The sequence below is a fragment of the Felis catus genome, chromosome A2 (genome assembly GCF_018350175.1).
Source record: "Felis catus isolate Fca126 chromosome A2, F.catus_Fca126_mat1.0, whole genome shotgun sequence".
Taxonomy (NCBI): Eukaryota; Metazoa; Chordata; class Mammalia; order Carnivora; family Felidae; genus Felis; species Felis catus.
This window is the reverse complement of record NC_058369.1, coordinates 135346419-135364521: the sequence shown is the minus strand read 5'-3', so window position 1 is coordinate 135364521 and position 18103 is coordinate 135346419. Positions and strand designations below refer to the sequence as shown.

At 38.7% G+C, this 18103-nt stretch overlaps 1 protein-coding gene across 7 annotated transcripts in view; it reads right to left on the bottom strand.

The window, feature by feature from the left end:
* The window catches only part of ST7 (suppression of tumorigenicity 7), a 250915-nt gene that overhangs the window by 102661 nt on the left and 130151 nt on the right, over positions 1 to 18103 (bottom strand). For all 7 annotated transcript variants that reach the window (XM_006929305.5, XM_006929307.5, XM_006929306.5 and 4 more), the window contains 2 exon segments: positions 17945 to 18027; positions 6229 to 6388 (listed from right to left, as the gene is read on the bottom strand). In XM_006929305.5, the coding sequence (XP_006929367.1) occupies positions 6229 to 6388; positions 17945 to 18027 (243 nt within the window).

Genomic DNA, 18103 nt, shown 5'->3' with positions numbered 1-18103 from the left:
ATAAACAGTAGCAACAACTTCTGTCATAGCTATAAGCTTGATTTTCATTGAGCCTTTCTCTAAGAGGTTTTAAAGCTCAAGTCATCTATATTCCTTACAATTGTTAGCGGCGTGTAGTAGGCCCTTTTTACAAAAGAGTAAAGCATAGAAAAGCTATATAATTTCCCCATGGCTCATAGCAAATTATATTAAGGGCCGGTGTCCAGACTGTCCAACAACCACCCACTACATGCAACAGACTTGTTACCCTGCAACATCATATTTCAAAAATCCTATGACTTCATCAATTAAATTTTCCACTAGCAAAACAGTTTTGAAAACTCCTCTGGGGAAATGTTAAGCACTTTTTAGCAATACTTTTAAACATTTTAGTTTCCAAAGTACAACAGAAAAAGGCTCTAAATAAAGTTTAATCAGATGTATTATGGCAATCAAGATTAATCCCAAGCTGATATATGATTCTGCCATGTATTTATTAGCTTCTATGTCTCAGAAATGAATACCCAGTTTTCTACATCACACAGGCTAATCTTAATCCTTAACAGTAACAATATCCATTTGCTTAAGTAATTAAGCTTTATTTTCATAAGTTTTAAAATAATTATTTTGAAAAAATTAATATAAAGGCACAAAGTAACATGTAGGTAGCTTTCAACTCAACAAATATGTTATTGTCTCTAATTCTATGTAATCAGAAATGGTATAAATAATGATGAGTTTCAAGGCCATTTTTATTGATCTGCTCTATTCAAGATAGTGTACTATTTTCTTCAAGTATTGCTAAAATGGTTAAATCTTTATTGTATCTTCATACATTTCTCATTGATCATTTTTGACTTAAGCCAATCAACTTGACCAAATAATGTGGAAATTGTGAAATAAATGTATTAAATAAATGTTCACCACAGACTAAAACTGTTTTAGGCATTTTCACCATTCAAATGGAGATCAAATCTATACTACAACACAAATTTGAGTGGCAAAAGATTTTAAAAGATATAATAAGCGTTGGCTAAGAGAATCATTTTCAACACCTGCATAGACATGGCAAAGACAAACTGAGTTTTCTCTAATTGAGACGACTAAAGAGCAATGCCAAAGGTCCTGGACGTGGCAATTTGCGATTTTGCCAGGGATATATTTGAAATGCAAGCACTGAAAGGCCTGGGCATAAAAGTGAGTCATTGAGCTAAGGAGTAAACCTCACTGAACCCATGGCCATATCTCCAGAGACTGAGCCATCTTCCCCATCGTATTCATAGATGGGGAATTCATCATTCATATTCAGTTCATCTGGAGGACACTGACAGATGGCTGTCCTCTGACTTGTTATTTCTACATGACCTCATTGACTCCTCAAACTACTTTGTGAAGTAGATACTGTTGTTATTCCCACATATGCAAATTAAGATACCAAGGAAGGTTAAGTAACTTGCCCAAGGTCACACACTGTAAGTGATGGAGCTGAGATGAGGGCCACATCTGTCTGACCCCAGAGCCTGAGCTCTCAACCATCAGCAATCCTGCCACTGAGATTTTTCTAAGCAAATCTGGCTAATGTCACTTCTGAAATCATGTCATGTACCACAGTACAGGTTTTTAATGAATTTATTTATTTTAATGCTTCAGTAATTACATTAGTATTGACTTTATAGACCTCACAGAGGATCTAGACTGAACTTTTTAGCTTAGTGCTTGAGACTTTGGACTGTGAAGTGAGACCACCTAGGTTGCCAGCCCTGTGACCTTGGGCAGATGACTTAACTTGCCTGTATGTCAGCTCCTTCAACCATAAAATGGAGATAATACTAGTATCTGCCTCACAGGGCTATAGTGAGGATTGAATGAGATAATAATGTAAAGTGGAAAGTAGGCACTAAGAGTGGAGGTATTATTATTAGAATTATATGGCTTTCTATAAGGAGAATTATTTGCTCTGGTGTTATGAAAATTTGAAGATCTATGAAGGTCTCAGGATATCTTTGCACTCTACCTGAGTTTCTTCATCTCCATTGTTTTTCTTTAATTTATTACCTGGATTTAATCATTGCTTGAACTGCCTCTAGCAATGTAATGAATTTTAATTTAGAATTCCAAGTAAAATCTTATAAAAAGTTTTACATAAAAGATACATATATGACACATACATATTATGTACATACCTAAGATATATATTAAGATTAAATGAGATTAAAATGAAATGATTTTAGACAGGGAGGCAAGCAACTATAACCAGAGTTTGTCTAAAGATACAGCTCTGTGCAAGAGGATACTAAAGCCCCTCACAGAATTTAAACTTGACTTTGGCAAAGATACTTCTCATGTGATGAAGCACCTTGAATTTTTCTAAATATCTTGAAGGTGAATACTGCAAACCTTTGTCTTTATGGCACCGTACTCAAGAACAGGGCAAATTATCAAACAGATGTTCCCATGAACCTAAATTCAAAATGTTACCAGTCCCTGAGAACCTACACCCCTTAAGACAGGGAGAAGTTAGCCACACTTTAAGTCCTTACCTATCATCAGATCATAAGCTGAGTTGAATTAAGAAATGGCAGTGAGAAACATAGTGATGTGGGAAATACATCAGCAGGGTTTATCAAGAAAAATGGCAGGTTAGCTCCCAAATAAAGAGAAATAAGTGAAATATTCATAAATGTTAACCTAAGCCAAACAACCTAAAATTTGGCTACATTAAGAAGTTATATAATTAACTACATTTTTTCTCTGACCCACAAATAAAGATAACTACAAATTTTAAAAGAGTCTGCACTCAGGCCACTTTGTACAGATACAAAGTTAAATAAGATATAAATAGCCTGCCCTGTAACAATCATAACCCTCTCACCCTCTCCCCGCCACCTCTCCCACTCCAAACCATTCTTAAGTAGGCCAGGTCTTTCAGCTTTTAACCAAAACAAATGATTCTTTAAGAAAAGAGCTATGAGTCTTAATATACACTATGTATATTACACACACTATGTGTGTATGTATGTATGTATGTATGTATGTATATAGTGTATAATATACACTATGAGTCTTAATATAGACCAATGTTTATCACTGGTATTTTCAGTTTATTTTTAGCTTTTACAATGATTTTTCTCAAATAAGCAATTAAACTGCCTTTGCCAATATCCATGGGACTCTGTCAGCCATGTTGTATTTCTTGTAAGATTCAGCAAAGAGTTGTCTTGTCATGATCTAATAAAATCAAAAGATTCACCTATTCATTATTAAGGCAACAGCCATTTTGTTATTATTAAGGGATAGGATTTTTAAACAAATTCCTTATTTTAAGAAAATGTATTATTGATTACCCTCTGTTTTGGACTTTCTTTTTCCTTTACTTAGTTGAAACAAGACTATGAAATAGAAAGTGACTAAGAGTAGAGATAAACACAGACAATGTACTTTAATAATATTTTTCTTATCCAAAAATAAAAATCACCAGAGGAAAAGAGAATTGGAAAATAGTGTCAGTCCCACTATATCTGATACTTCCATACCAGCATGCATGTTTGTTGAGCTGAGTTAGCCAAATTTTAGCTAAAATGTCAAGGAGAAGTAGGCAGACAGAGCCCAAATATACTTAGGCAAGGTAATTTCCACTTTTCTAAATGTAACTATTTAAACATTGTTATGAGATCAGATCATAAATGCTGTATCTATTATAGAGGAAATGAATAGAAATATTGCACGCATGGTAGATATTCAGCAAATACTACTGGAATTGAATTAAAAATAGTCAAAAACTCAATCTTAGCCACGTAAAAACACAGTACAAATACAACTGAGAATTTCCATGATTTAAAAAAAATATATTTTTTAATGTTTATTTATTTTTGAGACAGAGAGAGAGGCAGAGTGTGAGTGGGGAGGGACAGAGAGACATGGAGACATAGAACTCAAAGCAAGCTCCAGGCTGAGCTGTCAGCAAGAGAGCCTGACATGGGGCTCGAACTCACGACCTGTGAGATCATGACCTGAGCTGAAGTCGGATACTTAACCGACTGAGCCATTCAGGCACCCCATCATGATTATCACTTTTCAATATATTTTTATAAAGGGCTTAGGTGCTTACTCTAAAAACTGCTATGAAAGCACTAAGAATACCATCAAGACTTATATAATACATAAGGCTTACTTCAAGGCATCCACAGAGAGACAGCAAAATAATAGTGACAGTAAGAAGAGTGTAAACTCTAAGAAATGATGCCAAGAAACTTAAATTGGGGAGAGAGAGAATTTTAACGAAAATAAAAATGTATTCACAATGAAGAATGGCTTCAAACGAGGCTGCTTTCCACTTCCAATCTGTTAATTTGCTACGTTTTGTACCATTCCAAGACTATAGTAACTCTAATCAGACCAGAGCACATTTAATCTGTTGGGTTCTCATGGCAGATGCAAAGTGACGGCAGTTATCCACAACTGTTGATGTGATGATGACTAAGTGACCAAGACCCTCCGTTACAATAATGCACCACACTTGTTACAGTGATGGTTACCGTTCCACTTGGCTCAGCTCTTTCTGTTTCTTTCACAAAGTAGGTACGTTGACAAAGTCCCAGACAATTTTGCTACCTGAGTGGTGCCATCTCTCACACATGTACCCTTTAGGATGAAATCAACGTGTACCTGGTGGTGCCCACTGCCACTCACAGCTGGCTGGCAAAGGGTCTATTGAAAGGGCACTGGATCAACACCAGAAATAAGATATATGTGCAATGTTCCTTGATGATTATCACCTGGCTAGACAGGTGGACTGAGTTATGAAATGTGGACTGAGTTACTCTAGGAGAATGAAAAAAACAAAAAGATCTAATCTAGTTCTTTAATTTCTTCCTCTTCATCCTTCAAGTCTCAGAACCGGTGTGCTCCCCTTCAAAAAGCAAACTTCTTCTCCAAGCTTTGGTCAGGAACCCCTCTTTTTTTCTCCACAGCTTTGTATGCTCCCCCATGTAATCAGAGCACTTACCACTGTGTCTCCGTCAGTAGATAAGAGTTCCATGAAGGCAAGAACTTCGGCTTTTTTAAAAATCACTAATACTCATCAGAACCTATGTAAGGCCAGGTTCATATTAGGGACTTAGGAAATGTTTACTAAGCTAATAAAGAGACCAAGCTAGGAAATCCTATTCTTCCTTCTTCTTTTATGAATGGAGAAATTACAGGCCTTGAATGTACTCATTTGTTCATTCACTGAGTTTCAGTGATGGAGCAGATACTGTGCAAAGTGCTAAAAAATCTGCAATAAAGCAGTAAACTAAAACATTATAGTGCAATTTGATAAATTTTGCTAAAGACAAAAATATTACAAGTCAGTGAAGGTGGAGAGATATTGTACAACCCATCAGAGAAGGCTTCCCAGGAGGTAACACTGGAGCTGGGTTACAAAAGTCAGGCAAACACGTGAGAGAGGGAGATAGACTTTTAGGGAAAGAGTCATGAGAAAACATGGCATGTTCAAGAAATGAAAAGGAGGGGCACCTAGGTGGCTCAACTGGTTAAGGGTCGGACTCTTGATAACGGCTTGGGTCACGATCTCATGGTTGTGAGATCAAGCCCCATGTTAAACCCCACGTCGGGCTCCGTGCTGAGAGTGGAGTCTGCTTGGGATTCTCTCTCTCCACCTCTCTCTCTCCTTCCCCTGTTCATGATCTCTCTCTGTCTCTTTCAAAATAAATTAATTAATTAAAAAAAAAAAAAAGAAAATGAGAGGGACAGGATTGTGACTGAAGCCAGTGCTGGCAAGATAGGTTGAAAGCAGCTTATGCTATTTATGCTATGCTAAGGAATCTGGAATCTGGGCTTTCTCTTCAGTATAATGGGAACTGAGGAAGCCTTTTAAGCAAAGGAGTGATGTGATCACATCTAGGTAGGAATAAGCTGCAATCAGCATGGAACAGAATGGACACATTCAGTAAGGGTTGAGAAACTAGGGACAAGGAGGCTGGAGACCCAGGCTGGGAACACTGACCTAAATGAATGATCCTTAGCTAAATCAAATTGGAGAAAAGGTAAAGCTAAACAAAATAAATATTTCCTTTCCCTGTGATGCTTATATTCTACTTCTCTGGTAGATGCTGTCAACTCCTTGGGAAAATAAACTGCATTTTTCTCTAGAGTCTCATATTTAAATAACAGCATTATACTGTCTTACAGTCATAATAATTTAGTAAAAATAAGCAAATAATGTTCAAACCGAAGGACTTTCCATACCTGAGACACTTTGCCTGTTGGAATCTGAGTCCCCATTACTGGAGTTAGAATTGTTGGAGGAGTTGTTGTCAACCCCTCCCAGGAGGGGGCGCAAGTGGCTTACTGACACTTGTTCAATGAATGATGTTCCATACTTGCGAAAATACCACCATTCAAATATCTAGAATAGAAAAATAATAAACGTGATTATGGTCCTTGTTACTGTCCATGATTTCTGAACACATATTTGCTGTATTTACAAATTACATCCACCTTAAATACTTAATTTTTTATTCCAAGAATTTTGCTTAATTTATTCTAAACATTAAAGTTTAATAAAATTAAAACACCAATTACATTTTAAATTCTCAATGTAGTTTTCTCCACTTAATAATGGCTTTCAAGGAAAATCTATAACTACAATCATGGATAAAAGAACACTGTTAAGAGCTGCTCAATATTATTTTCCTCCAAATTTACAGAATATTCTAATAACAAAATCATCATAGCTAAAGACAACTCCAGAAATGTATACAAATAAGCAAGTTTTAGAAATACGGTTTATGAAATATTCCAATTCTTGGCACCTTACATTCTGATAAAGCCATACCTGCATAACAATTTTGATAGCAAAACTTTATTTGTATTTTAAAAATAAGTATTTCCTTAGAGAAATGCTGGTTTTACAGAAGGAATGAAAGGCATCCCACTTCTTGTATGGGTGGTACTCAATTACTGAGATACTCTGCAATGTCCCCTTGCTAAGAAGTGCTTTACAAGCACAAGCATCTGTTGAACACTATTAATGTTTCCTAGTTCACCAGCTTACCAATTATTACATACCATGAATTGCAAAGGAGAAAAGAAATAATTTTCATTAATAAAAGGAAAGAAGCAATAACACTCATATGACTAGGCTGCAATCAGGACTTATAAGCACTGGGAAAGCAAGTGACACCCCCCCAAGCCTGCTTCCCTGCCCCTTGGTCCCTCCAGTGAACACTCCCACCATGATTCAAAGCTGCTCTCTCCCACATCTTTTCCTCTCCTCCCTGTCTGATTTGGGATTTGTGCCTTAAGCAGCCACAAATCATCACACAGAAGAAATTTAAGAATCAGCTATATCCAGAGTCTCACAGGGTTACCTATACCATATTCTTATAATGCAGAATGTGGAACTAACATAGAATTAATCACCTTTATCCTTACTTATTTCATAAGAACAAGATTTTGTTATCGACTCTGGAATGGGCTTTGGGCTATTATTTAAAAATCAGTGTTGTCTTTCATTTGCTCTACTAAACACACACACACACACACACACACACACACACACACACACACTCTTTTAAGGCAGAAAAAATACCTACGAATTATCAGAAGGAGCTATCAGTCAAATCAAATGTTTCCAATTCTAGAACATGAGTTTAATTTAATTCCAAAAAGTTACTCATCTGACTACGTGAATTTTCACATGTGAAGACATTCAAGTAATTTCACCTGGCAGACAGGGGAGACTATGATATGAAAACTAAGAAGGGACAGGACTAGTCTATAACACTTGGAATGCTAGCAATAAAAGATCTTGCTTAACGAAGGAAGAAAGTTCAAGAATAGTAAATTTACAAACCATGAGTCCAGGGAGTTTGTAACCTTAGGCAAGTTATTTTATCTATTTGAACATCAGTTTCTTCTATTGTAAAGTGGAAATCATATTCATTATTCATTCTCAAGGTTCCTCAATTTTTACACCCAGGTAAAACATCTAGTTTCAAACCCCATGTAAAAGAAACTAGCTCAGCGCCCGTTGCATGTGTGGTTCTCAAAAGTAATAGCAAAGCTACCATTTATTATATTGATGATGTACATGCCTCCCACGCACAGCATACCTGACATGCTGGTGCACTCCTCTTTCACTTATCTGTGATTCAGGCTAGTACAGCATCTTCTTGTCTGTTGCTAAGTTGTTGGCTGAAAGCCCTAGAAATCATTGTGAAAAAGGGTACTGTTCACCATTCAGTCCTGACCCCCAGACAAAGCCCTCAAGACATTCGTGGCTTTGCCTTTATTAGAAGAGAAGACAAGCTCCAAAGGACCCAGAACACTGGGCACAGAACTGGCAATGGCTCTCAGTCACTGTGGGGGAGAGCTTTCGTTGCCCTAAGCCTTTGCTCTGCTTTCTATATTATGCTGCCTGGGCACTTGCCAGGCCTTAGTTCATTGATTCAGTCACATAGCAGGAAGTGCTCCACACCAGGCACAGGCTGTGCTCCAGGGTTACATAATGCAGATGTGGCCCCTGATACTACCAGTCCATGCCACAGATCACAATGCTTCTCACAGGTTGCTCCTGACATAGCCCATACCCATCACAAAAACAAGACAAAAAAAAATACCTTGGAACTCTAGATTTCTCAGTTTTTCCAGGAGAATCACAGAATGTCAGCACTAAAAGGGACCCTTAAGGATCACGTACAGTCTCTATTTACAGATGAAGAATGAGGAATGACCAAAGTCACACAGCAAATTAAGTAGCTGTTTAGACTGAAGCCCCAGCTCTGTACCCCTAATCTCACCAGGGCCCTGTAACAAGACACCTTTTTCTAACTCTAGTGCGCATTGAAACACAGATGTAGCCTAATCATTTCCCTTTCCAAATCTTAATTTCCCAATGCCTCTGACTCTACTGTCCCTTTGCTTTCTTAGCTATTAGAATCAATACAGAAGTAGTCTATCAAACAGGACATTCATCCTAAGGTATAAGTGATTCATATTGGTGAGGTATTTCCATTATAATAGGAGACAGACCTTCCACCCAGTATTTCTAATGCAGGAATAACAGATCTCAGTAAAGACTAGGTTATTCATGCAGCTGTTTGGAGAGAAAAAGAGGGTCTGCTCAGGTCTGTTGTATCACAGCAGTAGATGGCTTCTTACCTATCACGATCTTTCTTTATACCATATTAGAGTGCCTAGTACCCTAGGGCAGAGACTCTAATATGTATTCAAGGAACAACCAGTAAAAAGAAGTAGGAAAGGACTTGCAGCCATGAACTTCAAACCAAGTCTTCTAATCTGGGGCTAGCATAATAATCTGCCCCTTATCCCAAAACATGACAGGCTTTGGGCCAGCACCCCACAGTATTTTTAAATAGCTGCACAGATCCAAATGGGCAGATGGTGTTATTTAACACACACATATCTGGTGTCACTTTGAATACTTCTCTCTGGTGCATAACCTACAATGTAAACAGCAGAGCCCTTATAAACAAAGTTAGATTGTAAAATTAGTGGGCTTAAGCTTAAGCTTAGTGGGCTTGTCACAGTGGAATAAAACTGGTTTTAATCTGGTAACTATAAAATTAAAATATAAATTTACCATTTCATAGTCTCAAAAATATAATCCCTCTAGTGCTTTTTCCCAACTCATGCTTCACCCCAAAGATTTTACAGATCAAGTAAGATGAGAACTAAAAAGCATCAACTGAATTGGGCATTTAAATCAAAAGTAGCCCTCCCATCTAGCTGAAAGTTCAAAACGTAAATACACTTCATGATGGCAAGTTAAGTGACTTTGTTTGGTTCTCTTGATTCTCTGGGGCTCAGTTATCTAATGTGTATAATAAGGTCACAGTAAGCACTCAGTTAATGTTGGATGGATACACAGATAAATGTTCACTGGATGGATGAATGGACAGGTGGACACTTAAATGGATGGATGACAAGGGCTCGCCTGGTGATTTAATGAGAGAGAGTCTAAATCAACAGCAAGACCAATGAAAGTTTTTGTGTTCTTTTTGTTTGTTATAAAAAAGATAGACTTATCCATATTTGTGGAAGAGTAAAGAATCTAGTGACAAGAGAGACACTAAAAGATACAAAAGGGTACAAATGACCAAAAGGCATGATGCCAGGAGCCCAGAAAGCACATACACCCTGCCTTCAAAAGGCAACCTATCATTTCTTGCTCTGAGACAGGAAGAAAAGGAAAGATGCATGCATAGAGGGGAACATTCTATTTTGAAAAGTAGGGTGTGATGTGAGCTGTTTCACATGTCAGAAGGTAACAAAGGGATAAAGTGGGTGACACTGATCTCACTGCAGAGGCAGGTAAGGTTTGTCTTCTGAGAATATGGAAGGCGGGATGCCACTGTGAATGTGAGAGTGGTCTCAGGGGCTTGGATCCAAACTCTGCAGGACAGAAGTGCCAAAAGCTATACTTGGGACCCAGATCATATTTAAAATAAAGACCCATTTGTGAAGGACCCAGTTACCAATGTCTTGTGGCCTCCTCCTTACTGTTTGGCAGAAGCAGAGAGGATGACCAAAAAGCACTGGGACTAGGGCTGGAGATTCCAGTTTGGCGCTGACCTATGGTACAAACTTGTTGCATTTTCTCCCACAGGAAAGCAACAAAAATCTGGCACAGGGACAAGCAAACAAGACCCTTCTGTCTATCTTGCAAACCTAAAAAGCTGAGTGTTTCCTGAAGATGCCTAGGTTCTTCGGAGCCAATAAGCTGTCTTCTTGAACTGCATGCTCTCTATATAAAATACTTCTCCTTGTGAATCAGGGACTTCCCTATACCCTACACCACACTTAAAAATGCTTCAAGAGAGGAGCCTGGGTAGCGCAGTCGGTTAAGCATCTGACTTCATCCAGGTCACAATCTCGCGGTCCGTGAGTTCGAGCCCCGCGTCGGGCTCTGGGCTGATGGCTCAGAGCCTGGAGCCTGTTTCTGATTCTGTGTCTCCCTCTCTCTCTGCCCCTCCCCCGTTCATGCTCTGTCTCTCTCTGTCCCCAAAGAATAAATAAACATTGAAAAAAAAATTTTTTTAATGCTTCAAGATTCCCATAGAGCAGCACCTTAGTAATTCCACACCAATTCCATTAACCCACAGGAAATATAATGATGTCTCAGGCTGAAATTGGCTAAGTGCTTCTTAAGGATTAAAGTAGGTAATGATATCACAGGAGAATAGATACAGAGATGATGGAGATTAAAGAGGAAATCTGAAACTTTCCCGCAGCCTACTCCCAAATGGAAAGACTGCAAAATTGACACCTGCTGTTAAGTGTTCAGAAACATATCTGATGGTGAACAGTTTTTTGGCAAAGGGGGATCTTCAGGGCTTAAACAAGATAAATCAAGGCAGTGGGTATGGATTATATAATATACATAATCTTTTCGTTTCTCAAATATATCCTTTTCTCTGTACCCACTAACCCTTTCAGAGTACCCCTCATTTCCACATGACAGACTTTTTTTCCCCTTTTGGCTCCTGTTATGTTCTGTTTAGGAATACTGATGTGCTATGGAATGGGTCTTAGCTTCCCACTTCCTTGGTCTCAGCCAATCCCTCCTCAGTTACTATTCCCTGAAACAGCTGAGAGGGGCTGTGTGAAGAACTGGTATTCATGCCCTTCGACCCCCCACTTCCTGGCCACTGATCACCAAGGCTTTAAGAAAAGAGAGAAGACAGAGAAGTGAGGTTCCTTTCAAGGTCAACAGTCAATGATCCATCCCCACCTCCATGCCTGTTTGTTCCCAGAATGAGATTTTTCCACTGTAGCATTAGAGGGGAGGGTCATTCTCCTGAGGTAAAGTCACGAAGACTACTGACGTTGGTAGAAGCCATCCTGCACCGTGTGCCTCAGGCCCTGCCAGGTCATACTGTGATGGCAGCTATTCTCAAGGCCCTTCTAGAGATTCTGATTCAATTGGTCTGGAGTGGTGGTCAGATCCATCACTTTAAACAAGTTCCCCAGATAATTCTGACACAATCAGTTAATTCATCCTCGCACTGGAACTCTGTGCTTTTAACAAATATTTTATAATAATCTACCTAGGCATTATATTTACCAAAACAGAAATATAAAAACAAAACAAACAGATAAACAAAACCACAGATAGGGTCCCAGTCTTTGTGAAGCTTCCATTATGGAGAGGACAAAAGCAATAAATGATGACACATAAAGTATCATTATAAACTGTGGTAAAGGCTGGTCCCTGTTCCAGACTGGCCAAATATGACCCAAACCACAGCCAACTGGATAAAGAAAATAATATCTCCTCCAGAGAAGATTGTAGTCTCCCTCCTTCTTTCTTTCTTTTTTCTTCTTTTTCCTTATTCTTTTCTTTTTCTTCTCTCCTTCCTTTCTTATCTACCTGACCCATTTCTGTGGCTCTGTTAAAATGAAAACATCAACTGTTAGATATTACTGTTATCCACCTTCTTAATCAACACCTTTATGAGAGGCAGACTAGTATTATGGCAAAGCAGTGCAAATTTAAATTCTAGTCCTCACTCCACCCCTATGTAGCAAAGTGACCTGAACAAGTCATAAGCTTTCTGGATGCCTAGTCTATAAGTCTTTACTGGTTTAAACTGGATGGCTTCTACCTGCAAGGACATGGATGGAACTAGACTCTATTATGCTAAGTAAAATAAGTCAATCAGAGAAAGACAAATACCATATGATTTCACTCATATGTGGAATTTAAGAAACAAAACAGCTGAACACAGGGGAAAGGAAGGAAAAATAAAATAAGATAAAAACAGAGAGGGAGGCAAACCACAAAAAACTCTTAACTATAGAGAACAAATTGAGGGTTGCTGGAGGGAAGGTGGGGGGGGATGGACTAAATGTATGATGGGTATTAGGGAGAGTACTTGTGATGAGCACTGGGTGTTGTAAGTAAGCGATGAATCACTAAATGCTACTCCTGAAAGCAAATAAAGTTAACTGTATGTTAACTAACTTGATTTTAAATAAAATCCTGAAAGAAAAAAAGTGATGAGCAGCAGACAGAAGTCAAAGGTGATAATTCATGAGTGACTTTGTGAAACACTGGGCATATGCAATGCTTATGTGTTGATGTTTGATGTTTTGTTTTGTTTTTTAGGTTTATTTATTGAGAGAGAGAGAGAGAGAGAGAGAGAGAGAGAGAGAGAGTGTGTGTGTGCGCGCGCGCACGCACGTGCACACGCAAGCAAGCGGGAGGGGACAGAGAGAGAGAGGGAAGGAGAGAAAGAATTCCAAGCAGTCAGTGCAGAGCCCCATGTGGGACTCGAACTCAAAACTGTGAGATCATGACCTGAGCTAGACACTTAACTGACTGAGCCACCCAGGTGCCCCTGATGCCTGATGTTTAACTTGATGTTTAAGCGTGGACATTTGACATTTAAATGGAGCAATAGCGGCAAAAACAAAACAAAAACAAAATCAAAAACCTAGATTGGATGGCTTCTGTGAGTTCCTTCCCTGAGCCCTGCAACTGCATGATTTTCAAGCCTCTCAATATGTGCTCAAACATAAACTGATAAAGCCAAAAGGACAGTTTGTCCCTTTATCTGCCATCAGCTTGTTCTCCTTCTTCACTTCTGCCATGTCTAATCATTAATCCTATCCACTCAAATACTCCTGTCCACAGTCAGACCCTGACAGGCATATGTCTACTCTTTAGCCTGGTGCTTTACTTGGTCTCCTGTGGAAAAGCATTAATTTTTATGGTGACCCCAAGAATCTGTAATCTGATAAAGCTGAATGAGCCTCAGTTTTCTCCCATTATCTGCAGACTTGGCTATGATATGGCCCCACAGCATCTCTCATTCTTTATACTACAGCCAAGGGACAACTTTCTTCATAATTAACACAGCCTGACATTTATATATAGTTTCCCACATCCCGAGAGCCTTTCCAATCAAGTTTCCCCAAGTCTTTTTTTTACTCTTAGCTTCGGAATCACCATCATTTGGGCGATTCATATGCCTGTCAATTAAAATGCTATCTCAAGTGCAGGTCAAGTTCTTTAGACAAGGAAAAGTTGAAAGCCATAACTATCTCCTAGTCCCACTCCCTCACTTTTGAGGATGGAGGATAGTGTCAGAGAGATCAGGATTCAAATTTTATCATTTGTCTGCTACAAAACCTTGGTCAAATTATTTAACATTTGTGTCTGCTTATACTCAACAGCATAAAGCCACTGTTATATCTACCACTTAGAATTTCAATGAGAATTAAATGAAGTAAAATATGCAAAGTGCTTAATACCGGGCATAGAGGGATAACTCAATAAATGGATCTTTGATATAATTTATTCCTACCTAATTATCATCTCTTCTATACTTTCCCAAAAACATAGTTTTTTTACATGTAATCTATGAGCTAAGTCTTTTGTTTACTATTCTAATTTCCTCCCCTGTTAGTTCTTGATTCTCACTTTTTAAAATTATGCCCTAGATGGCCTCTTTTTATAGCTATTTAATATATATGTGTAGAATGTAGGTATAAGAGCATGTCTATATTCATGTTAATGGGGACACAGGGATCTACGTATAAATGTCAATACAACATAGAGCATTTTCTCCATTCTACCAACATTTTAAGAAAATTAAAGGAAGCATTTTCTCCACATAACCATCTTACCACTCTGAAAAACAAAAATAAAACCCAGAAATTTTCTCCATTGAAATAAACATTGCCCAGAGAGGCTACTTCAAGCAGACTGGGCATGTCCTGGCGAGAACAACTAAAAGACTAAACTGGTGGGCTTGGACTGTGACGACAGGTGCAGTTCCTGTGGCTGGAACTGGACTGAGATGGGAAGGCTGGTGCCAAGACGGCAGAGAGGCCGCTTGGAGTTCAGCAAGGGAGAGAGCTGGCCGGATGGGTCTGTGGGCATGAGACCAGAAGGGAAGAGTGAGAGGTAGGTGGCATAACAAACTCATTGTGGGCTTTCAACCTGCGAAATTAAGAACTAGCAGTGATACCTAGAAAAATACACACTGATTAGTCCTCATTTATTTTTTAAACACATTAGTGTAAAAGACAGCAGCATTTGCCAAACACATTTTATTTTTGTGTATATCTGTTCAGTTAGATGACTTTTTCAGGGTATTTTTGTTTGTATTTACCCCTCTCCTCCTAAGACATCACACTGCATGACAGTTTCAGTCTCCAGCATAGGAATCCTGAGGTCCCCAAACAACCATGTCCCCAGGGGCATACCTGTACTTTGAGCGTTCACTGCCTGGCTCTCCTTCCATTGTTCAGGGGAAAGTCATTAGGTAATTGTCTCTCCTTGCCAGGAAACAAACCGCTAAGCACCTGATCCTTTACCTCAATGCTGCCTCTCCATGAACACACTTGGCAGAAAATAGTGGTTGAATAGGAACCTCAACCCTGGGTACATTTCAAGGACTAGCAAAGCTGAGTCCCCAAAGGCAGGATAACACTGATGCCAATAATCTCTAAAGCAGGAGCCTAAAGCTATCAAGAGCTATTTCCACATTGTAGTGACTTTGCCCTCAGGACAAACATTTTTGAGAAAGGCCTTTCAAAATCTTCAAACATCAGAGGTTTCCAGTGCTCAGTTTCACATCAGTCGGACATATCCTGTGCCTCCTGAGAATGCTGCAAGACAAATACACCCTGAGATGGTGCAGCAGTGATTGTCAGGTTTCAGCAGCTGCGCTCCACACACCGGGAGAAAGCCTCGCCAGCCTGGACCTGCAAAGGTGGTCACAGTCCACAGAAATCCCTTTACTTGTAAAAGTAAGTTGACGGGACTTCACCTCCCGGAGTTAAAAAGTTTGACTGCTTAGGCCCTGCTTACCAGAGTGAAAGGGGATAACCCACACTCTGGCAATCAGTTTGTAGCCCAATCCAGACCTGCTGTTTGTTCAGCGAGCTAGAAAAACAGCTGAGAACCTAACCAGAAGGTGGTGAAATGAGTGACAGACTGCCTGGGCTGAAATCCTGCTCTTCACTATTTGCCAGCGAAGTGACCTAAGGCAGGTTGCTGACTTGCCTGTTCTACCTCTTTGGCCTACACATTAGTAAAATGGAAACAACAGGAGCAATCTCCTCCTCATACAGTTGCGAAGAGCAAATGAATTAGCACGTATGTGCTTAGATCAGTGCCTGGCACACAGGAAGCACCACCTAAGTGGGTAACATTCTTAAGCAAACATCCCTGGGAGAGGAATACACAAACAAAAACCTACTTTGTGCATCAGAGTGAATTATTGGTTTCAGCATGAAACTGCTCTTCAAACTGTATCTAAAAGTTCACGTGTTTCTGTTTAAACAAAAAATACTTCAAAGCTATTTTAGAAAGAAAATATTAAAATATTATTTTAAATGTAAATAATTGTTAGATGAAGACTTATAATACCTTCTCCTCTCCCCCCCAAAAATATACATGATAAAAGGTTGCCATGTTTTCAGCACATACTTATTAATCATTTATCAAGCATTTGAAAGCATTTTCCAAGTTTGAAGTTTCTTCAGTCCATTAAGAGCATCAAGGTGGGAATCTGAGGACACAGTTTCTAGACCTGGCTTTGCCACAAACTAACATGAGTTAAGTAAATCACCTTACAGCTTTAAGAACAATTCTCTAGAGTGTCTGTTTTTCTCATGTCCCCAAGGAACAGAGAAGACTTCAGAGACACAGATAGGTGTGCAGACCTGCATTTAAGAGGTAAGAGGGAACAAATTACTATTCACACCTTATTTCAAACCAGTTCGAAGAGAAGTTTTAATATGCCTCCCTTCACCTTGGCTTGCTTGCTCTCTGCAGTCAGCACTGGGCTTTCTGTGTGGACTTCCACTTATATAACCATGTTGGAGCAGCAACTGCTGGTGTCCTTCACATTCCTGGTCCAGTAATATCAACTTGAAGCATCTCATCCCTCGAGTCCAGACAACCCACGTGATACAGCAGAGCAAGAGTAACCTGAATATGCTCTGATCACAAAAAAATGCCCTCCATACCACCACCATCCCTTTAAGCTCTTGGCAGGTTTCTGCCCTGCATATATTGCTCTACCTTTTTACTCTGGCTCCGTGTAAGCTCAAGCTTCTGAAACCTTCTACTGTTCTAGGTTCGCCTATGCATTTATTTGTTCCACATTTTTGTGCCCTTCTCTCCTAAAACTTTTGTTTTCTTAGTGATCTTAACATCCACACTGTAGTATCTTTCTTGTTCTTGTCTCCATAAAAATTAGTAATCACAGCATTATATGTAGACAAAAAAAATTCTAAAACCTCTTTTTCCTTAAAGATCATTTAATTATATTAGCATGACTACAGTGAGTTAGATGGCCCTATTTAAGTCCACTGAAATTAAAAAAAAAAACAAAACTACTTCAGGTGTTATAACATCACATTTGTAACTATTTAGAGCATAAACTAATGGAACCAAAGAAATGATTATCATTGCTTTTGCCTACTGGAATTTTTGAAAGGAAGAAATAGGGAAATGTAACTTTTGATAAAGGGAAAAAAGCTTATAACTGCCACACCTACTTCAATCCATTTTTAAAAAACTGGGCTCTATTTCTACTGATTTTGAGTATGGCCAATAATCCATTTTGAAAAGAATGATGAAAAACATTGTTCGTTGAACTGAGTCACGTGTATTTTATAGTATGTCAGATACTAGAATTTGACACAGAATTGTCTTCCTTTAATTTCCATTATATTTATATTTTGTTTTTCCCCTTCAACAAAAGCAATACAGGACTATTAAAATTTTCTTTTAAATATTTTAGAAATATGTAATGTGGGTAGTAAAAGGCCTCTATAAGTCCAACTACACAACATAAACACACATACAAGATAATCACTGTAAGTTGCAGGTATGTATTCTTCCAGAATTTTTGCCTGTACATATACTAACATACAAGTAATCAGCATGCTTTTAAATAGGAAGGATTCTACTACTTACCAAAATGAGCCCTGATATTAGTGAGGAAGTGCCTGTCAGGGCCACGTAGAACTTCGGTGTTAATGTGTTCAAAAACATGCTCACTAAAAAAAAAAAAAAAGAGGGAAAAAAATAAGGAATGCATAAGTATGTCAATAAAACAGACTTCCATTTTGCTTT